The sequence below is a fragment of the Embiotoca jacksoni genome, unplaced genomic scaffold (assembly GCF_022577435.1).
Source record: "Embiotoca jacksoni isolate LCO1_2020_lvr unplaced genomic scaffold, fEmbJac1.0.p SCAF_15, whole genome shotgun sequence".
NCBI lineage: Eukaryota > Metazoa > Chordata > Actinopteri > Embiotocidae > Embiotoca > Embiotoca jacksoni.
This window is the reverse complement of record NW_027185285.1, coordinates 7,176,460-7,199,994: the sequence shown is the minus strand read 5'-3', so window position 1 is coordinate 7,199,994 and position 23,535 is coordinate 7,176,460. Positions and strand designations below refer to the sequence as shown.

At 43.8% G+C, this 23,535-nt stretch overlaps 3 protein-coding genes across 4 annotated transcripts; 1 reads left to right on the top strand and 2 right to left on the bottom strand.

The window, feature by feature from the left end:
- Positions 1 to 170: 170 nt before the first annotated feature.
- On the bottom strand, positions 171 to 6,386 carry sumo2b (small ubiquitin like modifier 2b). The gene is made up of 4 exons (XM_069149208.1): positions 6,288 to 6,386; positions 5,272 to 5,403; positions 2,069 to 2,140; positions 171 to 886 (listed from the first exon to the last, which is right to left on the bottom strand). The coding sequence occupies exons 1-4, from the start codon at positions 6,306 to 6,308 to the stop codon at positions 824 to 826; spliced, it is 288 nt and encodes a 95-aa protein (XP_069005309.1). The 5' UTR covers positions 6,309 to 6,386; the 3' UTR covers positions 171 to 823.
- Positions 6,387 to 6,645: 259 nt separating this feature from the next.
- On the top strand, positions 6,646 to 14,268 carry nup85 (nucleoporin 85). 2 transcript variants are annotated; one of them, XM_069149206.1, is made up of 19 exons: positions 6,646 to 6,664; positions 7,674 to 7,764; positions 7,853 to 8,009; positions 8,192 to 8,262; positions 8,356 to 8,399; positions 8,709 to 8,778; positions 8,920 to 9,041; positions 9,166 to 9,300; positions 9,534 to 9,656; positions 9,906 to 10,037; positions 10,120 to 10,226; positions 10,345 to 10,428; positions 10,955 to 11,020; positions 11,260 to 11,411; positions 11,545 to 11,662; positions 11,960 to 12,060; positions 12,555 to 12,706; positions 13,610 to 13,714; positions 14,059 to 14,268. In XM_069149206.1, exons 2-19 carry the CDS (start codon positions 7,704 to 7,706, stop codon positions 14,155 to 14,157), a joined length of 1,899 nt encoding a protein of 632 aa, XP_069005307.1. In that variant the 5' UTR covers positions 6,646 to 6,664; positions 7,674 to 7,703; the 3' UTR covers positions 14,158 to 14,268. The 2 variants fall into 2 exon arrangements, with proteins under 2 accessions (XP_069005307.1, XP_069005304.1); XM_069149203.1 differs by lacking the exon at positions 6,646 to 6,664 and adding an exon at positions 7,103 to 7,264.
- Positions 14,269 to 16,727: 2,459 nt separating this feature from the next.
- gga3b (golgi associated, gamma adaptin ear containing, ARF binding protein 3b) lies at positions 16,728 to 23,436 on the bottom strand. The gene is made up of 17 exons (XM_069149202.1): positions 23,388 to 23,436; positions 22,206 to 22,290; positions 22,043 to 22,118; positions 21,844 to 21,942; positions 21,275 to 21,398; positions 21,086 to 21,189; positions 20,884 to 20,964; positions 20,630 to 20,767; positions 20,337 to 20,418; positions 20,083 to 20,208; positions 19,729 to 19,977; positions 19,016 to 19,098; positions 18,799 to 18,935; positions 18,311 to 18,600; positions 17,992 to 18,161; positions 17,161 to 17,271; positions 16,728 to 17,015 (listed from the first exon to the last, which is right to left on the bottom strand). The coding sequence occupies exons 1-17, from the start codon at positions 23,425 to 23,427 to the stop codon at positions 16,905 to 16,907; spliced, it is 2,106 nt and encodes a 701-aa protein (XP_069005303.1). The 5' UTR covers positions 23,428 to 23,436; the 3' UTR covers positions 16,728 to 16,904.
- Positions 23,437 to 23,535: the final 99 nt, after the last annotated feature.

Genomic DNA, 23,535 nt, shown 5'->3' with positions numbered 1-23,535 from the left:
ACTGCCCTTACAAGAGGAAAGGAAAAACGTGGATAAACTTTGACCTCCATCTGTGAAGATCTCGGGACTAAACTTTAAATTTAGTCGGTACAATTGACTTGATAGTTCTATAAATCTAATGCATATTGTGAAATAATATAAAATAAAAAAGCAAATAAAAATGGTGCAAGTTTTGGAAAAAGGACAATAGCTTTATTTTAACAGGCATCTTAATAGATAATACAGATGTTTACTCGAGAGGAACATCTCTTCGGGCTTCCCAAAATTTGAAGTGGCCGAGCAAAATGATTAATCAAAACATTTCTCTACACATCCACTACTATATAAAATGTATAAAATCAAACATTTTTTCTGAAGATAACAGAAACCAAATGACAACCCAGCCGCATCCCCAAACTGAGTATTAGTGATAGCCAGTCCCAAAATTGTACACCTTAAGAATAGATTTGCTGGACACTGACCAAGCTGAGCTCGACAATATTTCATAAATACAGACAGTTTTCTGAATTCTCACTCCATCACTGCTCCTAACTGTCTGCATTTTTAGAACAAACCCTTCGAATTGGGAAAGGAAGTCCTTAACATTTACCACAATACAGCACGAACAAAACAAAAAAGGGTGATCTGGATGTGGCTTATGTACAAAGACATTAAAGTAACAGAGGCAAGAATGAAAATATCATACAGCAGTTGTGTGGAGCAGAGAAATGAAAACTTCTTCTGCATGGAATTCTGTTGAGACATTTGGACGAGAAGTAGCTGCTGAGTGTCGCAGGCCGGGAACGTCAGTTGTGTTGAGGAAAAAAACTGTGATGCGGGTCGGTTAAATCTGGCCTCCTGTCTGTTGTTGAAACACATCGATTGTATCTTCATCTTCCATTTCCAACTGCGGAGAGAAAAACATGTAAACACAAGTCACGTGAATTTCACAATAATTTGACCAGCATATTGCATATTTTCTTTTAGATATTGTGGCTTCATTGATAAAAAAAAAAAAAAACACTGAAGTGATGGGAGAAAATATATGAACGCCGCATGTCAAAATGTTGCAGTGGTATGTGCCCCAAACAACCTCAAATGTGGCGTTTGCATACACAAAATAGCAACACTGCGACCGAAATTACACATTGCATTTGGCTTTGATGCCAGCGGTAGCGCATGGACAAGCTTCCGCAGCATTACAATAATATGCAGTAACATGCAAGCTGTGGCTACTCCAACCACGAACTGGAGCGAGTGAAGCTGGCATTCGCCTGCAGTGACGTACTCAACACAACTTTAGTTTAGTGCGCTCTGACAGTCTGAGGCATCCACACGCTTCCCGTGTCATTTCTGCGGCTTGCGTGAAGACTGGATGCGTGACAGGTGTCAGCCCACAGGTATTCATAACACACGCCGTCATGGAGAAATAATCCCCTGCGTATTGGACTTTTTAAGCTCTTTTGTAGCCTGACATATTGTATGTAAATGGCTGTATGTCCTGCATTTATCAACACTCGGTGAGGCACTGGTTAGGAATTGAGTTGCGCTCGCGTTATCACTTAATTTCCAACATCTCTGAAAAATAGTGCAAAGTAAAAAAGGAAGTAACAGAAATCGTGGAAAGATAAAGTCGCAGGTCGTTTGTGTTCCGACGACTGTCAGACTATCCGACACCACCCTAAAATAAAGTTGCACTGTTCATTTCATTTCGTAGCGCCTGACACTTTTCCATTCATCCCAAGCTGTATTTATTTAATAAAATAATTATTTTTAATCTTATGTGTACGTATTTGTACATTTGTTCATATTGTGTGCACCTTTTTTTTGTGTGTTTTTCTATGCCGCTGTGACGACTAAATTCCCCCCCCCCCCCCGTGGGATTAATAAAGTCTAAATCTAAATAAATGCAGTGATTCCTTAGTGGTGAGACATGGCATAAACACATCTCATTGAGTATTTAGGAACGCGTAAGAGTGTGGAGTGGTTTTAAGGACAAAAGGGTGCGTGCGCGTTGCATAAGGACACCCCTCTATTTAGTAAACGGTTTAAAGCAGCTGATCTCGTTGTTTGAAGACTTCATGCTTACCTGTGCTGGTGTGTCTGTCTCATTTATCGGCTGTCCGTCAAATCTGAATCTGATTTGCCTCATTGACAGTCCCTGAAAGTAAAAACACATACAAACAGTTCTTGAATCAAAGACTTTTACCAACATTCAATACTTAACAGAGGGAATTAATGACAGTTTGTATTAAAAAAAACAAAAAAATCATATGTTCTAAAGATTTGTATCTGGTGTTAATTACTTGATACTTGAAAATGCTCCATTCTGTTAACTGTTCTGGCGTTAAATAAAAAAAAAAACGAAAAGGTAGAGTGGAGCTGCAACGATTAGTTGATTAATCGATTAGTTGATCTCCAGAAAATGAATCACCAACTACAATTGATTACATGTTTTAAGTCATTTTTAAAAGAAAAAAAAAAAAAAACAGCTAAAATTCTCTGATTCCAGCTTTTCAATACAAGAGTTACCGTTTCATTTCAATGATAATAAACTGAACATCTTTTGGTTGTTAACTGGATTAAACAAGACTCCAACATAGGATTTTGGAAACACTTGTCCGTATTTTTCACCATTTTCTGACACTGATCGATAAACCTAGACAATAATTGGCATAATTATTGGATAATGAAAATAATCATAAAGACCACAAAAGTTGCAATTTCTGTCCTGAAAAGACTCGCTGTGAAGTAAATCCATAACACTGCTTACTTTTCTATCTTTGTTTTTACTAAAACAAACTAATAAATAGGTCTTAAAGGAGTAACCATTACTACTAGTGCTCCAACTGCAGCTAATATGAGTAAATTATTATAGCTCATTTGAAAATCAATTATAACAAAGCACTTTAAAGTCAACAAATAAATATAAAACACATAACAAAACAATAAATTGATATTATTTTTAGACAATACAAATAAAAAGTGCTTGAGTTGCCAATTTTTAGTGACCTTTTGAGTTATCTGCTCTTACAGAGCAATGCAGAGCTTTTCATGGAAACAGTACTCTGAAAGCCTGAAAAAAAAAATCAAAAGCATTTATCGCCTCGGTGACGATATGGCTGCTGCAGTTTAAAGGTCATAGGAAAACAATTTGTCTTGCAGTGAAACATCTGGTTCTCATTGTAGTTTTAAAAATGAGCTGCATGACAAGCGTGTGGCCTTTGCCCTGCTGATTAGACATCGAACAGAAAATATTGCGATTTGATTTTTAGTCTTCCGAGGGAGCCGAACCTTCATTTGACTTTCAAATAAAGAGGAATATCAGACGTAGCTGTCTATTCAATATCATCTGAGCTTCTAGGTAGAGCTCTTTCAGAATAATAATAATAATAAAAAGTTATCGTCAAACCTTCAGAATTGCTTTTGCATCAATAAAATTAGAGTTGCTATCAATTAGAACGGAGGAGGAAGAAGAAGCCAGCATTCCTGCATGCCATCATAACAATGAGCCCGAGGGAAAGGACGAGATGTCTTTTATGAGTAATGTGAGATCGCAGGTGTAGATAAGAGAGGTGCAAGAGAGACGTAAAGCCTTAAACTATGATGTTTCGCTATTGAAGGAAAAATGTAATTGACTCTGTAGCCCTGCGCTGCGTTTGAACTGGATCAAAGCCAATGAACAATAACTGCTTTACGAAAAAAAAAACAGGACCATGATGGATGACTCTTTAATGAGCGACATCTGGCCTCAATCATTTTGACCATTTACCATCCAAAAAGTGCCTTTAGAGGTCTTGCGTTTCTGTTACATATGACCAGAGAATTAGGAACTAAAGTGGACCTTGATTCCTCCGACATATTTAACTGTGACCTAACGGTAAGTATCGACAGTCAGGTCAAATAAAATAAACTTTGTGGGGCTTTTAAATTGCCCAAAAGTAACTAGTTGTGTGTTATTTAGGGCACCGTTTAAAAATAAAAATGTGAAATGACCAATTCCTCTGTGCATGTGTGCAAGTGTTAAAGGCTGAAAATAATTCCTTTCATTATAGCACTTATGGTCTTCCGACAAAATTAAGCGCGCGCATACTTCAAAGCTCTCCGAAACATAGTTTCTTACTAAGTACAATAAGTATTTCCATACGATTTAGAAAGCAGCATTACTTAGCAATATAGCTCTTGGAAGCCATGCTCCTCAGTGGGAAAGTGACTACCCTAGTCAAATTTGTTTGTTTGATAAATATTAAGGTCTTCGCAATGCCAAAAATATTCCACTTTAATGCCTTTTTAATGGCAGATATTTTGACGTGCAGGGAAAATGAAAGTACGATTAATAACTTTCATAACAGCGTGCGAGTTCAGGGTCCCAGTACTGCCACAGTTCCTGTTACTAGTATCCCCCGGGTCTTTTTGATGAGTAAATTGCTGCGTTCAAATGAAACCTGTGAATTCACGGTTAACACATGGGACGTCATGTACACCGCATGTTTGGCATTCGAGTGGTTAAGTTGTAAAAACACTGTTGCTCGGTGTCTAAGAGCCACAGAGGCTAACAACTTAGCAAGCTAAAAAAAAGGGGGGCGGGGTGAGAATAACGTAATACAGGAAATGCAAAAGTCCCCGAGGGAAAAGATGATGCCTTTGGGAGGAACAGCACTTTCCTCAGACGTAGGCTTTTATCTGAGTTATGAAGACAAACTCTACCGAAATGACACTACACGAGCTCAACAGCCAACGCAAAATGAACTTCCATGGCCTTCCGCCATTTCGGTAAACGTCAGCGAACACGTCGCGACTCGTGAACTCGAAGGCTGACGGAAAATATCGAGTTCCGACGTGGTTAAGTGCCACCGAGGGGGGGGGCCGTTCCTACGGACTCTCCTCGGGCGCACGCGAACCCGTCCGAACACAACAAAAGCGGCGCGATCCGCGTGCAGAAAAACACCCGACCTCCCTTAAATCTCACGACGTTGTTAAGACGAACACAAAGATCCAATAACTGGGTGTGTTACGCGAGAAGCCTCACAGAACGACAGGATGGCTTAAACAGATGTTGTGAAAAATGACTCTCAAAGTCAAAGTCGTGTGGTGAGAACTGCAACGCAATAAAGAAATTGTGTGATTTGTTACATCTTGTTTGTCAAGTTAAACTGTCCACAGTGAGAAAAGGGCCGAAGTGAAAAGGCCCCTTCAGTTTGGAAAGCAGTAGTTTAGTGAATTAAAGCCCGCAGCATCGTCCCGAGCGTTAACGGTGATGGTACTTGCGTGTGGACATTGGTTCGTGCCCACCTGTCTCTCGCAGTAGGCTTTCATAAGTTTGATGAGCGGCGTGTGTCTTTTGATCTTGAACTGCACTACAGATCCGTCCTGACCTGCTACCTTCAGGTTTATGTGTTCATTGTTTTCTGTCTTCACTCCTTCCTGAGGGATAAAGGCAGAGAGGAAAAACACAGTTAACACAGACGTGCGGGGAAATCAGAGCTAGAAAAGGTTTTTAATCAGGTAGTCGGTCAACAAAAAACAACAAAAAATGACCCCATCGGTTTTGTGGACCAAAAAAAAAATACAAATCGGCTTACAGTTTTACAGATGCATGTTTCCGTCTGTTTTTTTTTACAAACCGAATAGTTTCCACCCAAAACAGATATCCTTTCCATGCCTCTGGCTGTATGATGAGCTGCTGCTGACGATGTTTCAAAGATTTTTTGTTTTGTTTTGTTGCATTAACGTAATTAAATAACGAACTCACTGGGTTAAGGTCAAAACAGACCACCACGGTTTGATTCGTAAAATACATTTCAGCAAACTTTTAAAATGTTCTCCGGGGCACATTTTCCCCTTCTGCCATGGCGCACAGACTGAAATCAGCACAGCCACGATCCAGGTAAATAAAAAGATGCTGTCATTTTAGCTGCATGTGTACCAATTCTTACTGATGTATCACAGCTGGGAGCACAAACTCTCCCCCACACACAGTTGCACAAATTAACACACACACACACACACACACACACACACACACACACACACACACACACTTTTGGCGGACTGAGGGATGCGCTGTTGATGATCCCAGCTGGTTGGCTGTTTGCGATCAAGCAGAAAGCGATCTGCGCGCCTGTGGATGCGCGTTCACAAACCTTCCGGTCTATCAAAGTAGGTATAGCCAGTAGTTGAATTTTAGCTCGTAACTTTGGAAAAACGTAAAGCAGAACGTGCAGAAATGTCCCTTTTTTCGATGAGCATCTCCGTCACGGGTCCGGTACAATAGACTGGTATTTTGATACACTGTGGAGACAACTCACCTTTGGTTTTTCATCAGCCATGGTCACTCTTTTGGCGCTTCTCTACGCTGCCACACAAAGAATTACGAGTGCGCGCACGTCCTCGTTCCCGTTGAAATTATTCGAACCGTACGTGCGCGGCCACGCGGCAATGCGCGTCCACCTCGCCGGGCGCTGTATGGCTACAGGTCGTCACGAGTTTCGAAAGCGCAGTCTGGCCACAGGGCGGGAGAGTCCCGATGCGCGTTAAAGAGACACTCAGCCACACGTGCACGCGCACGGCGGTGTTTTGCCGTTTGATTTCAGGTTGAGGGGGACAAGTTGTCCCACAATTTGGACCGCGGGACCCTGCTGAACCCGGCATCAGTGTTGCACGGATCAGTCGGCATCACCACACGGTAAACTGTCCACAATCAGGAACACAGAGGAGGCACTTTTATTTTAACCCTATAAATCCCAGCGGCCATCTTGTTTTTTTTTTTTTTTTTTCCCCTGCCTGATGTTGAAGATTTATTTTCACGTAATTACATAAATATCAGCTCTTGATTCGTGACACAGTCCAGTGAAAACACGAGTACGATTGGCGCGTACACGGGATAACAGATACCAAAACACTTCCCGTGTTTGAAAAAGTCATTCCTTCAATACCGTGGGTGAACCTAATCCCCGAGAGTTTTAGATTCATTGATTATCTGTGTCACGACAAAAAAAAACAACCAAAAAAAAAACAACGTCCCGAGCCAAGAACAGAGCAGCCAGTGGAAAAACAGGCAAACGAAAGGGCAGCTTCTTTTTTTCCCCCTTTTTCTCCCTATGACGTCACAACATATGCGCCACGGCGTCTTCCGACTGAAAGACTTGAGGCGCGTAAGCTGACCGTGTCGCACCCTGTGGTCGACGGCATGTTTCTCGCTGAATAGTTTTGTCGCTTTAGATTTTTATTGCATCGATACTACCGTTTCCTGATGGAGGAGGTAGACGTTGAGCCGGCAGTTACTGTAAGTGACCGTTTATGGCCACGTTTTTTTTCCCCTTCTTCTTTCTTTATTGCCATTGAATAGCATTGCTAACAAGCTAACTGTATCACAACAATCCTTTTTTTTAAATTTTTTTTTAAATTTTAATTTTTTTAAGAATTACTAGGTAGAACAATTATACATGATTTATCCACTCCATAACTCCCACATTAAAAGATGAACACGAATGCATATTGTGTATGCACAAAAGTGTAACAACACAATGAACACAAAGCTGGAAACGACGACTACGTACATTTAGCCTGAATCTTTAATATAGCAGTTTCCAAAAACAAAAACAATATCTAAGCGGCCACTCAGTGTATACATCTGATGTTTAATATTTTAATTTGAATACCTCCATCACAGTGTCCTTCCTGTTTAAATGCAGAATGTTCCCGCGGTCAGTGTTGGGAAACATATGGGATTTGCATGGGGTCCTGGTGACATCCTTGTGTACGAGACCCTGTTCAAAGCATCGGGTATGTGTCCATGTGCAATACAATCCCCCTGTTTTCACACTTTTTTCGAGTGCTCTTCTCTTACCATCGTTTTGCCCCACCGTCCCAGGTGCTTCGGGGTCGGGTTACTCCTTCATCCACGAGGTCAGGAAAGATGAAGACATATATTCTCCCATCTTACGCAAACTCTTCAATGAGTCGCATCACATCTTCGTCGGCCTGCAGACGATCAGAGAGGACCTCCCCAGCAAGAGCAAGAAACCCCAGTAAGACCGCTCGGTGGAGTCCTCTCTCGCCGTGCACGTCACTGATTTGCTTTTTCAGTTGAACAACAGTTTTGTTTTATTTATTTATTTATTTTTTATAAAAGAAAGGAAAAAAAAAACCTCCACAGGATGAATAATAGTATCTTCCATAATCTTAAACCTACCTCTGCCTTGCTCCTTAGATTCGTCAGCATCAGTAAGAACTACAGATCTGTGATTCGAGCGTGTATGGAGGAGCTTCAGCAAGTTGCAGGTACGGATTTTGAGAAATGATTTAGGATATTTTAGTCTTCAGTTGTTTGATCACTCGGGTTTAACTGAATTCACCATTTTGTCTTTTCTACAGTTTCTGCAAAAGATGCAGAAGTGGCCGCGCAGTACGGAGATCAGGCATGTACCACTGCTGTATGTGCATCTGTGCCACAACATGCAGAGACATTACATTCATGTGAAAATGAGACAAAAGCTCATACAGGACATCGTACGCGTGTCACATTCTGTGCTTCAGCACTAATGCAGTAAAACGTCATATTTTAGCTGAATGGTTTTGTGACGATACTGCAGAGTATGAAACTGTTATGCGGTATAATTATGAAAAACAAAACGCATCTTTATTTGAAAGCGAACTGAAACCCTTCCCCGTTTGCCAGTTTGTTTCGTGACTCTGCCCTAACTTCACTCTGCTTTGTTTTGTTTCAGGTGTCCATTCTCTTGGCCATAGAACTGATCTGGAATCTGTGCGAAGTGCTGTTCATCGATGCAGCTCCTGGTTAGAGTCTGACTTTGTGGTTTTTCCTAACTTCTTTCACGTTATATTTCCTTTTATAACTTGACTTTGGGATTGTGACGGCACCGAGACAAACCCACCACGTGTGTGTGTGTGTGTGTGTGTCTGTACCTGTATTCTCAGCGGGCTCCTTGTTGCTCCACCTCCTGGACTGGGTTCGGTTACACAAGGCTGACGTGGACGAGAAAGCCAGAGAGGTGCTGCAAAGTGACAGCCCTGCTGAACACTACGATTACTGGGATGTGGTAGGTTCAGCACTTGCACACATTTCTGTCACTGGCGTTCTCCGCATTTCCCTCCTGGGGTCTGACATTAAGTGCAGTGCGAGGTCACGGCCGTCACATGTTTGGCGTGCGTGTGCTGTGGCAGGTGGTGAGCTACGTGCTGCAGGGCAGGTTGGACGAAGCCAGACAGATGCTGATGAAACAGGCCACCCTGCAGCCTGCTGCCAGGAGCATGTACAAGCTAATGGACACCTTGCTCAGCAAAATGCCCTTCTACAATGTAAGAGCCCCAACTCTTTCAATAGTTTACTTTCCGTGCTCGTAGCAAGAATTATTGTATGATTTAATCTCAGTTCTAAACGGAAATATTTTTTAAATTTGAAAGGTACACCTTCAATTTTCAATGTTGACTCCCTGAAAGCCAGAGATTACTTTTGCGTGTAAACAGACTATCAGATCATAAACCAACCTGCGTCGTCTCTCACCTCTTCGTTTTCTGTAACGCTCTTTTAGCCTGGCGGCAATCAGACACTGACGGAGTTTGATGTGAAGTGGAGGAACTGGCACGAGGAGGTGGACCGCTGTCTGCAGGACAACTCGTTTGCCAGCAACCAACACCTAGAGGTCATCTGCAAGGTCAGTGACACCGTGCCAACATTAGGCCTTGTTACATGTGTTATAATATCTTCAGTGTATGCAGTGTACAGCACGTGCTTTCGGAGGTCCCGTTGGTTATTTAGTGTTACTGAACAATGGTGCTGCGGAAGTTATTCGTAGCTCTTTGTTTCCAAAGTATGGAGGGGATAATTGCAGTTAAAAAAAAAAAAAAACGAACTATGAATTGAACAACATTTAAACTGTTTTGTTTTATTCATTTAATCTCAGACCCTACTGGGCGACGAAGACACTTTGCTGGAGCACAAGGAACTGCTGGGAACATGGTACCACTTCCTTGTCACCCGACTGCTCTTCTGCCACCCCACAGTGAAACCCACCGAGCTGCATTACTACGCACAGGTACACCGCCGTCTGCCCGATTCATACCCACTGCTCCTACAGTCTTCTTATTGACTGCATGTGCGTTTGTGTCTCGCCACAGTCATGCATGACTATGTTTCTGGACTCGAGGAGCGTCCCAGAGCCCCTGGACAGCATCTTACTGGCCGCCTTTGAGTTTGACATCCATCAGGTCATTAAGGACTGCAGGTAAGACAACTGGATTCCATCCACTGTACTTGTACACACAGAGGACATGCAAGCCACATACCTGTTTACCTCATCAGTTCCTGTTTCAACATGCGATGTCCTAATTTTGTCCTTTCAGCATTGCCCTCAACAACTGGTGGTTTGTGGCCCATTTAACAGATCTGTTGGATCACTGCAAACTCCTCCAGTCTCACAATCTACAGTAAGGACGCTTTTTTTTGACTGTGTTTGTACATTTCTATACCTCTGCGCCAGCGGTAGCCACAGCTGCAGGATGCAAAAAAAACAAAAAAAACAACACAATTGACATTGACGGTTAACGTTGAAAAGACGTCTTTTTTTTCACAATCTTTTCAACGTCGACGTCCGAGGGATTTTCGCAGTTAAAGGTCAAAGTCAGTACGACTTCACGTCCGTCATTATTCGTCCATTTCATTCTCGTGTACAATATGGCAGGAATGCCTTGAAAGAAAGTCTTCAAATTCGGCTCAAACGCTCACTTGTACTCAAAGGTAAACTGATTAAACATTGGGGGTCAAAGGTCAGGGTCACTGTGACTCCAATATCTATATGGGTCTGGACAGACGTGCAGGCAAACTACAAACTGAGGGGTCAGCGTCGCCGTACGGCCCGCCAGGCGCTAATTCTAGTTAATCTGGAGGTGGCAAGGTTGCACATTAAACTCTGCTAACCTTCAGCACCTCTTTTCTTCGTGTGTGTTTGTGCAGCTTTGGCTCCAACTTGAGGGAGTTCCTCCTGCTGGAATATGCTTCTGGTCTTTTCACCCATCACAGGTATGCTTAAGATTCACTATGAAGATTATACTATGTTGTAATACCTTGTTCCTTTTTAAAGGTTTAGATTTATATAAAATGTAAAAAGAAAATGTCCATTTTAGAACTGCAAACGATTTTCTTCGATTGACCCCATAATTGACTTTGTCCACGAATTCAGTGACTTAGAAACGTAGTTGAAGCACGAGTCGACACCGTCATGCTATTTTAACGGCCTTTCGTGTTTGTTCCGTGTCAAGCCTGTGGCAGCTGGCCGTGGACTACTTTGACCACTGCCCGGAGTTTGGTCGTGTTTACCTGGAGCTGCAGATCGAGCGGGTCCCTTTGGACACGGAGCGCAAAGCCCTCAAGGTGCTCAGGATTTGCGAGCAGAGGCAAATGTCAGAGCAAGGTAGCGTTGTCGTCCTCGGTCCTCCTCCCAGCGTGTATCCGCCTGCGTGGCACGAATGCAGACACGAAGGTAAAGTCATCTGTGTGTCCAGTGCAGTTGAGACTTCAAAAGTGTATTTCTTGTCTTCATCCAGTGCGAAGTATCTGTAAGATTATGGCTATGCGGGCGCTAAGGAACAACAGACTGGGCTCCGCTCTCTCCTGGAGCATCAGGGCCAAAGACGCTGCCTTTGCCACCCTCATTTCAGAGAGGTTAGTTCTCTTAACCTGCCTTTCTCAGACGAAAACTGAAAAAGATTCATCTGGTCAGGATGGATTTCCTGGCCTTTTTACACAACAGGACACAAAGCAAAGAGAAGGATTGCATGCGATTGATTCAAAACGAATCAAGCTTTCTAGTTTCTGAGCTCTTGAGAGGAATCACAGCTTCCAGCTGTCCTTGTGAAACCACTTTGTTGGGAGGTCGTGTCTCCCTGCGTGATTTTAAAAGGTGTGTGTGTGTGTGTGTGTGTGTGTGTGTGTGTGTGTGTGTGTGTGTGTGTGTGTCAGGTTCTTACAGGATTACTGTGCCAGAGGGACCTTCTCTGATCTGGATCTGATCGACAACCTCGGTTCAGCGATGTTGCTCAGCGACAGGCTCACTTTCCTTGGTACAAAGAGCGAACACCTGAAAACACACACACACACACACACACACACACACACACACACTGCAGTATCAGTGGCACTGCGACACTTGTGACTCAGCTCTCCGCATCACTCGTCAGGGCAGACTGTGTCTTAGACACTTCTAGTTTTATGCTGTCCCATGACACTCAGACACAGAAATGTGTACAACACCGATCTAAATAAAGCTGTGCTGCTGCAGCATGAGACGGTGTGTCTTACTGGAGCAATATCAGAGAGCGAAGTTAACCTGTTATACAATATAGAGAACATTGAAAGAAAGAAATGGCCTCTCCGTAGGTTGTGGCTTATTTTGAACTACGGGTTTTTGGAGGTTTTGATTGTTGTAACAATCAGCGCACTGAATTCTCATCCTGTCAACTGTCTTATCGCGGCATGCCGTTTGATGGGTGTCACTGATGTCACCAGACTTCACTGCACATCTCCGACCAAAACGTTGCTCTCTTTTCATGCCCAGGGAAATACCGCGAGTTCCACAAGCTGTACGGAGAGAAGCATTTCAGGGAGGCAGCGAAGCTGCTCCTCTCCCTCATGACGGCCAAGATTGCTCCCCGTAGCTTCTGGATGACTCTGCTGACTGATGCGCTGCCACTGCTGGAGCAGAAAGAGGTCAGTCACCGATTTGGACAAAATTGTTGTTACAATCACAAGGAACTGGTTCAGTAGAAGCTTATTTTCTTAAGATACATAAATGTGACTCATCAAATTATATTTAAGGCTTTTATTCACTTTTTTTTATTATGAAGGAATCTTATCTATAGGATTCATTATTTGGTCTATAAAACATCTGAAAACAGTGAAACCAAACTCAGTTATTCAGGTTATTGTCATTAAAGACTAGGAAAAAAAACAGCAAAACTTCCCTTTTTGAAAAGCCGGCAGCTGATAGTATTTAATATTTTTGCTTTGATAAAAAAAAATGCAACTGATTGATTACCTCAAAAGTTATTGATAAAAAAAAAAAAAAATGTATTTAACAATTAATCAACTAATTGTTGCCATGTTTTTCTAAATTATTGATCTGTCCTTCTGACTATACTGAAAATATTTTGACTGACATTCATTGAAATATAAGAGAGACACAATTCCACCTTAAGTGTTAATAGCTGGCATCCAACTGTGATAAATATTTTTCCAGTGTGATCAGATTTCAGTTGCGTGGTTGATTTTGTTCCAAATAAAACGGCATATGATTTTAGTCTCGTGAAAATCTGCAGCAGATGATTTACAACAGATTCAGTCATTTGCCTGTTGAGCCGAGCTCTTTCCTGTCTGGGAATTTTCTGATGTTATAAGAGAACTTTGCCGTACTCGTCTGTCATCCATGTTATGTGAACCAAAAATAAACCGTGGCCCCTGGTGTCACGGTGCACATTTAAACTTAACGCGATGAACTCTGGAGCCCTCATCGCCGAGTACACGCAGAAAGTACAAATAATAGGTGACTTGTAGTGCTGTTTCCTCAGAGTGAATTCACTAAAAGGTGACACGGAACAAATTTCTCTTTTTCAGGTGATCTTCTCGGCTGATCAAACCTATGAGCTGATGCTCTGTTTAGGGGAGATCACTTCGTCGCTGAACACCGCAGCTCCCGGCACAAACAGCAGGCCCATGCAGGTACGCACGTCCACACGGGGTTAATCCTGCTCAGATGATGGCGTGAATGCGATCCGATTAGTTTGCAAAGTAAACCGACTATTAGGGCCGAAGCGCTTGATATTCGGTCGGGGCTGACTGCTATCGCCACTCTGCTGTTTGCACTTCTTTAAAAATCGAGGAGTCAACATTCATTTTTCACCCACTTAAAAAACGATTTACCCACAATGCTTTGCTCGGCTGCGAAAACACAGGCCCAAACCCTGGTGCTGTAAAGTGTCGGCACGTGTCACTCCACAGCTGCTGCCGTGTTTAAGACCTACAATCTGCTGCACCTCTCACTCCGGTGCGTTTTGACTTTTCAGGAGGAGGACATCGAGGTGACCAAAGTGGAGCTCCTGAGACTTGCTCTGGCCAGAAACCTGGCGATGGCTATAGTCAAAGAGGGGACCGTGGAAACATGAAGGGTGACATTAAACAGCAGGCTTCTTTTTCATTTTTGTACTGTACATAAAGTTCAAGTAATCAAATTGTGCTCTTTGATAATAAAACACTTTTCATGATGTGCACTCTTAGCGATCGTGTGTTTGGAAGGTTAAATCACTGCATATCAAACGTCCATGAAATAGTTGTTTATTTTTTTTTCATGCAGCGAACAAATGGCACATCATACACTATATACAGCCCTAACACTCTCCCAAAATCTACACGTCACATGTTCACAGAACTTGTCATACAACAAACGGCAGGTACATTACATTACATACTATGTACAGTAAACATTTCTGTACATCCAATATGAACATGAGTTCAGGACGAGCAGAGAAGGGACCCAGAGATTCAGGAAGTAATCAGACCGCTTCACCTTCTGCGCACTTTGTTGTAGATATATTTTTAAATGAATCAAAAAAAAATGCACTTCTTTCCAATCCACTTCAACTTAAAAACCAATAATAACAAAACTAAAAATCTGCTTTTAGGAGATGTGGCTAATTTATTCGAAATTAAACACTAAAATCGAATTTAAAAACGTATTCAGAGCAGTTGTGGTGCTACAAGTTGTGATCAGGTGCCGCCTGTTTTTTGTGGGTTTTTTTTTTTTATTATGCATGAGATGTGTTTAGAACCTGATTGGAGAACAGCTGTGGCAAATTGAACTGATTGGACAAAGTTCAGAAAGACGTATGCGCGTTTACAAGGTCCCATAATTCACACTGCACCCAAGCATGAGGTCCAAGAACTTTCACAGCTCAGGGAAAGTGTAGGAATCTTTCTAAAGCTTTTGAGTATTCTCAGGAGCTCGGTGGCCTCAGTCATTGTTAAAACGAAGAAGTCTGAAACCACCAGGGCTCTTCATAGAGTTGGCTGTCCAGCTAAAATGAGAAACTAAGCAAGCCGGGCTTTAATCGGGGAGGTGACCGTAAACCCAACGATCACAGTAACTGAACTCCACAGGTCCTCGGCAGAGATGGGAGAAGCTGCCAGAGCGTAAACCATACTTAAACTACTCGCCCTTTACGGCGGCTGGATGAACGCTACTCTTGAGAATACGACGTGTGACAGCCCTGCTTGAAATTTGACAAAATGCATCTAAAGGACCGACGGCATGAGGAAAAATAGAGCCTCTGGTCCGAGGTGACAAGAATTCGTGCTGTGTGCATGCTTCTCAGCAGTTGGGAGGCTGCTCACAACTGAGGGAGGGATAAATGCAGCCAAATACAGAAAACCTGAGCCGGAGTGCAGCAACCTGAGATGGATGAGGACTCGTCTTTCAGCACAATAATGACCCCGAGAATGCCGCGAATGTTGAAGTGTCTTCAGGCCAAGTCTGACTGTTCTTGCGGAGCTCAGCCGAAACCCAGACTTAAAGCTCGCAGAACATCTGCGGAGAAACCTGAAGATGACTGAGGGATCCCATCCAATCCGTGGAGCCGGACGGGCTCTGATTGAATGTGTGAACGAAAATGGAACTTTTATCTAGTTTAAAATACATCTTTCAACATGTGCAAAACGTGAAGAGGTCTGAATATTTCCTGAATCCAGTGTCAGGGAGGATCGACTTAACCGACTTGTGAAAATGTACTTGGCACAATTCCACTTTATCGCACTGATGCACACTAGAAGGTAATCCGCCTGCTGACAGATGTATATTCAGGTTGTTCAGTTTACATTTTCAAGTTGGAATGATGCACTGAAATACTAGAAAACTGAAAATAATAATAATAATAATAAGTAAGACAGAAATACTCCCAATACTGACACCGGTAGCAGAATAACCATTTTTTAAACACGGAACTAAAGTGGCTGAAATCACTTTTTTACTGACTTTCAAAAGAAAGAAATAAGTAATCACGGGAAATAAAAACCAGTGTTGGACTCATAAAGGCCTATCTGCAGTTACAAATTACCATCTAAGTGCCGCTGGTTGCCTTACCTTGCCTTTGCAGCACTACACCGTTGGTCAACTAATCTGGCACAGGGCTACATCAGTGAGTTCACTTTACTAAGGCATGTCAAATAAAAGAGTCAAATACACAAATCTGTTGATCTTTCTGCAGCGATGATATGTGACTGAATTCTTCATTTAAACTCCATCTGAAGAAACTTTGATTTTTCAATGTTCAAGTATATTCTTTAGGAATAAATAAAAGCGCAGCTGCTGGCTCTTAGGCTCTGTTAACTTCAAGTTTAATTTCTCTTTAAATATTTGCTGTGCTGCGCTGAGGCAGAGCTCTAATGCACCGATTTGCATTTATAATACATTCCAATCTGCGAAATTCATCTCAGGGAATATCCATTAATATATATATATATATATATATATATATCAATAACCTGTAAGCACCATTACCACTCTCTATCTTGAGTTTGTTAGATATCTGCAGAAAAGTACAAGCACTGTATAAATACAACTCTTAGTGTTTGTCGTTAACATCTCAGTGCCAGTAATAACAATGGCCAAACAAAAGAACAACTATAAGGAATGTCAAGCTGAAAGGTAGAGTGCAGCTGAATTTAGCCCCCCCCCCCCCCCGCCCCTCCTTTTCTCTCTGGGATGGATGTGAACGTGAATGCGCGCACGCACACGAACACACACACGCACACACGCGCACACACACACACACACACACACGCACACACACACACACACCCCTTCATGGAGTACGAACCGCGGCCTGTCCCTGCTGGGTAGTAGCAGGCCTGCACGCTGCTATAGGTGACCCCACGTCTCTGGTGGGGGGAACTGGTCAACCTCTCCGACCTCGTTGCACAGACGCTCTCCCAGAGTGAACGCCAGCTTGTAGCGCAGACGCACCTTATCCTGTGAGGACGCACGCGCACACGCACACACGCACACACACACACACACACACACACACACACAAAGATGCTCAATTGCACCTCGGAGGTTGCGTGCGTGGTTTTTGGGCACTACTTTGCCGTCACGTTTTATTAACGTCACCTACCTTTGTTGGATTGGCCAGCAGCATGATCTGAGTAATGGAGGCTGGAGGTAGGATGGGGTTAAATGGAGCCAGGTCTGTTCCTGATGGCGGCTGCAGCTTCACCTTCATTGACTGGTGGAAGATAAATGGAAGAGTCAACACTGTATCTTTAGGTTGTCACCAGAGTGGATCAGCCGAAGGGACGTACGCTCTTAACGCAACACTTCTGTGATTGGTTGTTTTACTGTCCGCTAACCGGTCCCCGACGTTGACCCTTCCACAACCTATCAACCAATCACAGGCAGAGGCTCCCTCTCAAATGATCCAATCCAGCACCAGTCATATTTTAATGCCTCAATCTTTGCGTTTCTCTTTATTGTGGTTGGCTGAGGAAATGTTGCACTAAAAAGATACAAGACTGCTGAAGCCTCATATCATCTGTGCCTGAACTCAAGAATTCATTTCCACAGAGTGATGGATGGATTTTTTTCCCTCATCACTTATAATGAAATCCCACAAGAGAGGATCTTTTCACCACCAGTAGGGAGGGAAGAAATGGTCACGGCAAACAATTAACCTTTCAATCTTTGCAGGAGTGTGTGAGTAACGTTTCAAGAATGGACTTAATAACCCTTTGATGAGGTGACAGCAGAGAGATGACGGGCAGCGGGAGGAGAAAGTGTGGGCTGAGACAACTAGATTCTTGGATAGTTTTCAATCACAGCTGCAGTCTAATGTCGATTTTCCCCGCAATAAATAAGGAAACAAAAACGTAAAAGTCAACACCAGGTGAGGTTTACTATGACACCACAGAACCAGAAGAACATGAGACATGAGAATGAACGTCTTTACCTTGGGCACAGCAGCTTGCAGGACCACATTGTGAACAGGCAGGGGGGCTGTGTTCAGCATGGACACCACCATTACCAACACGTCGGGCCTGCCGGGAGGACAGTTAGACGCAAAGTTGAGCAGCACACGAACACCGTCCTTATCGTAGGCGGTCACAGGCAAGACTTTACCTGAGGACAGAACAGAGAGGACACGGCCAATCAGGGGCAGCCAGGCGTGACCAGACATATGACAGTGATAGAACCAGTAATTTAGCATCTTATTGACCAGTCAAGCCGGTCAACCCGTCACTCCTTCCTTCCCTTTTTGTCGTTCTTACTCGGTCTGATGGCTTCCAGAGGGACGTGCACGTTGCTCAGGGAGACGTCTGTGCCTCTGGCCGGGCTGCCCTGGAGGGACGGCTGGCAGGGGGACATAGAGCGGAACAGCGGACTGCCTGGGGCCGAGCCCAGGCTCTGGGACTTGGCATGGGACAAGGCAGGAGAGCCGGGCGTGGTGCCCTGGAGAAGAGAGGCTGAGGAGGGAGAGCCCTTCCCATGCACGAGGGGAGACGCTGCTGCTGCCGGCATCCTGAAGCCGCTTCCTCTGGCCGTCAGCTGGCCGGACAAACTGAAAATCACATTCAATGGGTCGCTGTGAGACCTTACAGTGGTGCCTCTGAGAAATAATCAGATAAGGTAAGGCGGATAAGAGCGCCGACATCAATAGGAGAGAATTCTATGCGATACAATTTTTTATTTTTTTTTATTTATCATTTTCAGTTGAACAGCAGGGAGAGAAATAGCTTTACTGTGGATAACTCTGTACCTCTTGTGATCTGAAAAGTCCATCATTGCCAGGTCCTGCAGGCTCTGCAGAGTGTGCGTGGCGCCCGGTTCAGCAGGGGGCGCCACTGGACCTGAACAGGCTACACTGCCAAACATATCCAAACTCGCTGCTGGGGCCTGCAGAGGACACAAGATTATTCACCCCCCCTCCTGCTACACACTGACTAACAATCTGTGGTAAATCATATCAGATGTACCTGCATGGAGGTCCACTGATTGGACAGTTCATCCAACGTGGGTTTTGATTGGCTGCTCAGAGAGGTAGGAGGGTCATTCAGTCCTGAAAGAAGGTGCAAACATGAGACAAAGTCTTTGGTCTTTGCTGAAGTTTTAGACGTGTTGCATTGAATATTAAAATGTCTTTTTAGCTGCTTATTCTCTCTCACACGGAATACACAAAACAGATTTCGACATCGAAGCAACAGTTTGAAATATTGAGAAGTACGCTGATTGACAGATGAGGACGTTGACACCACTCTGTTACCTGAGCAGTAAATATAAAGCTGCAGCTAGCAGAGGTTAGTTTAGCGTATGGACAGGAAACAAGGGGAAAGCCTGGCACAGTAATTATGCTGCATCTTGTTTGTTTAATGGGCCACAAACTGAAGTGTTAAAAACAACACTTTGTGGTTTGAATGGGGGTTACTGCTGGACTACAGGCTACAGAGAGCGGTTACCAAGCAACCAGCAGAAGTTACTGCTCCGGTATAAACAAACAAGATATCAGGTGTTTTTTTTGTTTTTTTTAGTGAGCTTTGACAGTGATGGTAGACTCAGTTGATAATGGTGGACAGACTCAGGCGAGCTGTCTCCCCTGTGTTCCAGTTCTTATGCTAAGCTAAGCTGAGCTCACCAGCTACTGCCTGTAGCCGCCCTTCACCCAAAACTGAACGAGTCACAAAGGTTGTACCAAGAGACAGCAGCTCATCATCAAGGAGAGAGAGCGCAGTAAAGGCCTTGTCGAGCGGGGGGTGACTCGGGCTGCTGCTCTGACTGCCGTGGGAGCCGGCCAGGCGTTTGGGAGGAGGCGGCAGGACGGGGATGGGGGATGCCGTGAGGTCGGCGGGGACAGGATACGAGGGCTGGGGGGGAGCGGGGACGGGCTGAGGAGGGCTCGGAGTATCAAGGCCGGCGAGGTCAATCAGTGTATCTGTGGTCTCTGTCGAGGGGGAAGCAGATGAAACCTGATTGTAGTATACCTGCAGCGTCGCGTTGTTTTTTTGTTTTTTTTCCATAAGAATGCAAAAACATAATTGTCTTTCACCGGTCTCACTGTGACCAGCTGCAGGTCGAGGTTCTTCACTGTCGCCGTTGATCGGCTGCCCCTCAACGATCTTCTTGTAGGAGTTGATGACCCTGGAGAGGTCGTCGCTGGCCTGGAGGATGTCACCTAAGGGGACAAAGGTCAGGGGGTTACAGATCACACGCAGTGACACGATAGAAAAGAAACAAAAACAAAAAACAAAAAAATGGAAATGCAGGGCTTCTTCAGACAAAGACAATACCAATCCGGCAAACCTAAACTGGTGTCATTGTCCTCTGTCTCGGTGGCCATTTTGAAAGCAGCCCGCCTCAGCTTGTCGCAGCGCTCATAGAGCTCCTGAGGAGAGAAACAGAGGAGGTTTAAATACAACGTAGTTACCACACTTTAGACTTCTAAAGCAACATGGTCATGTGCAAAATAACAACAACTCGGTATGTGGCTATAAACGGCGTGTTGTTCATTTCTGTCTGTGAGAAGCAGCTCTTCCAGTTTTGTCCTTGTAGATCAAAGACGTTCACCGTGTGTGTGCTTGCGTGCGGACACGCACCTTAACGATCTCCTTGTCCGAGTCACTGGAGCTGTCTTTATTGTAGTGGGACAGCATCTCGGTCAGCAGCTTGACGTTGATGTTCACCTCCTCCAGTGTGTTCAGTCGCTTGGAAACCTTCTGCACACGAGCCTCATCCTGACAAAAAGCAACAAAACAGAAGAGCACTCGCGTCAGAAACAGAGCAGGAACAGCTTTAAGGTGAATTCTAAATATTCGGGAAGCCGGATCTGGAACATTAAAACGTGTCTCACCTCTTTCACCATGTTTTTGATTAATCTGTTGGCTTCCTGGAGGTCTTCGGGATTTTTACTCCGGAGAAGCTCAGCAAGCAACTACACAGACACAGACTTCAAAACTTTCAATCTGCTTTTGTGATATTTGCTCATAAACAGACTGTTCTTTGCTTGATATCCTGAGTTCCGGAGCGTCTTTTATTTGCCTTCAATCGCTCACCTTGCCCATGTCCTCGTTGTCAAACACTGGATGCTTCGGTCGTGTCGGAGGAGAAGGAATCAGAGTCCTGTCCGGCGGTATCTCTGGGTCATGTGTCACGAGGCCTGGTGAAGAGAGCGAGAACTGGATTAACGATTTCCCGTGTATGATGTTCATCGTGGCATCTGATGGCTCCACGTCTCCACGCACCCTGTCGCCTCAGTGTCTGGTACGCTTCGCTGATCTTGGTCTCATTGGGAAAAGCAACCGTCCAGCTGTACAGCATTTCTACGATCTTCCTCTTCACCTTCTCGGGCGCGCTGTCGCCCATGTACTGAAAATACAAAGAGGATATGTAGCATCTGGATGGCCATTCAGCACATTTTTTTATGAGCAGTAAACCTGCAGAGTTCAACTGATGTCTCCCCCTTCTGCCAGTGGGAGTAATTACCAAAAACCCGGTTGACGTGCATGCATCATATGCACACTGTAAATAGGCTTTGGAAAACGGTGGTCAGAATTTGAACCTTTCGTTCCGATTATAACGTTTGCAAAAAAAAATAGAGAAGAGGCTCGTGATTGAATTATTTTATCCGCATTCATCCAGTGGGAATGTCTCACCAGACACACCACATTTAAAAACATCATATCCTGTGAAACGCAGAGATTTATCTGTCACCGATTGGCTTAATCAGCATCGTGTCAAACTTCTTTGGCTTGAATGTAACAGACGTCCTGCACAATAGATTTAAGTCTCAACCCCTTTGGAGGCGACTCACCTTTGGAGAAACGACTTTAATCAGTTCATTCAAAAATCGATATTTTCCCACTTCATTGTGAAACCTTCTCCCGCAGTTTTTCATACATGCCTCCAATACCTGTACACAAGATATTTATGAGAGCGGTTGGTTCACTAGTTCAGGACAAAAAAAAAAAAAAAAAAAGCTCTTGTTGACAACTACACGCAGCTTTTCTTACTGTTAGAGCCTGAAGTGCTTCCCATTCTTGTGGTGAGTGGATTTTGTGCACGAGCAGAGTTACCGCTATCTGAGGGCTGCAAGAAGAAAGTCCAAATAAAAAAAAACTTTTCGCGAGCTGACTGAAGTTTACAACAACAAAAAAAGCTTTGCATTACACGTACCCTTCCAGTTCCTTGTTGATCTGATCACAGAAGCCGATGATGTACTCCCAGTCCTCTTGTCTGTTTGTTGGATGGGTGGCTTTATCTGCAACAGAAAGACATTTGCACCAAATAAACCAGGATGATTAAGGAAAAGTGTGCTTTTACATACACTACATAATACAAATGTAATGATCTGAAAGGTTTAGAGGGGGGCGGGGGGGGGGGGGGGGGGGTTCACTTTTTACTCATAGACATCTGAAATATGAAATGTAATACAAACCAAACACGTCTTTTTTGCAAGGGGGTCACAGGCTAAAAAAAAAATACTGGGAGCCACTGGTCCATTTTCAGTAATATTAAATTTGAGGTAAAATCTTAAATCGTAAAAGTAGTCAGTACCAACAAATAACTGAAACAGATCTTCAGAGATGGTTTTGCAACCTTTATGATAATGATACATGTTCACAAACGAGGTTGTGAAGCTCAGACTTTAATGGCTCCCTGTTCTTTAAATAAAACGAGGCTCTTGATGATCCTTCCACTGATTGAAAACACCTGACTGATATTTTTGGTTCGTTAGTTTCTTTCTTTTTTTTTTGGTTTTCTTGATCTCCTTGCAGGGACTTGTGTGAACTTCCGATTAATGTTTTGGGTTATATTTATGCAGAACAGACATTTTAAAGGGTTCTCTAATTCCCAGGCGCCACAGCATCTCTCTGCGAGTCCTGCACTCACTATGACGATGCACAAACCGTTATCCTTCTTCCTCTTCGTAAAAAAAAAAAAACAACCTGATGTATTGTTCATTGTTTACAGTGCTGCTTCATTCATCGTCCTGTTTCTGCCCTGAAAGCTGCATCGAGCTGTACAGAGGATAAACTTATCTGTGGGGCTTCGTGCCTCTGAACAATCACTGCACGCCGCCCCTCAGTTGTCGTTGTGAACCAGAACATTGTATAAAGTGCAGCTCTCCACCCATCCTGCTCATGATGCACACACACACACACACACACACACACACACACACACACACACTGCCCTGCCTGGGTCTCAGCTGGCTGTCTAAAAGCCACAAAGCGACTCTCAGCGAGCGGACGGTTTCTGCACAGACGCCCGTTCTCGCCCTGTAAAACCCGGACCGATGTGCCGAGCTAATTATTCGTTTGATTTAATTCATAAAAAATGGGATTAATCACTCACTGAGCCAAGATTCAAGCGACTCCCCTTCCTGGTACGCCATAGCACTAAAAACATCGCGTGATGTCACCGGCGTGTTCGCGAGAGTCCAAAGTCATTGGTGGGAATTTTTTTTTTTTTTTATTTTTTATTTTTTTTTTTTTTACAAATA

What these genes read in the sequence shown, in the direction of transcription:
- gga3b (XM_069149202.1), bottom strand. Translation starts at nt 23,427, where the DNA reads ATGGCGTACCAGGAAGGGGAGTCGCTTGAATCTTGGCTCA. An exon ending in GTCGCTTGAATCTTGGCTCA is followed by an intron (nt 22,291 to 23,387) that starts GTGAGTGATTAA and finishes TTTCTGTTGCAG; the next exon opens with ATAAAGCCACCCATCCAACA. An exon ending in TCAAAAACATGGTGAAAGAG is followed by an intron (nt 20,768 to 20,883) that starts GTGAGACACGTT and finishes GCTTTTTGTCAG; the next exon opens with GATGAGGCTCGTGTGCAGAA.
- sumo2b (XM_069149208.1), bottom strand. Translation starts at nt 6,308, where the DNA reads ATGGCTGATGAAAAACCAAAG. An exon ending in TGGCTGATGAAAAACCAAAG is followed by an intron (nt 5,404 to 6,287) that starts GTGAGTTGTCTC and finishes TTTATCCCTCAG; the next exon opens with GAAGGAGTGAAGACAGAAAA. An exon ending in AAGCCTACTGCGAGAGACAG is followed by an intron (nt 2,141 to 5,271) that starts GTGGGCACGAAC and finishes TTTTACTTTCAG; the next exon opens with GGACTGTCAATGAGGCAAAT.
- nup85 (XM_069149203.1), top strand. Translation starts at nt 7,232, where the DNA reads ATGGAGGAGGTAGACGTTGAGCCGGCAGTTACT. An exon ending in GACCCTGTTCAAAGCATCGG is followed by an intron (nt 7,765 to 7,852) that starts GTATGTGTCCAT and finishes CCACCGTCCCAG; the next exon opens with GTGCTTCGGGGTCGGGTTAC. An exon ending in AGCAAGAGCAAGAAACCCCA is followed by an intron (nt 8,010 to 8,191) that starts GTAAGACCGCTC and finishes CTTGCTCCTTAG; the next exon opens with ATTCGTCAGCATCAGTAAGA.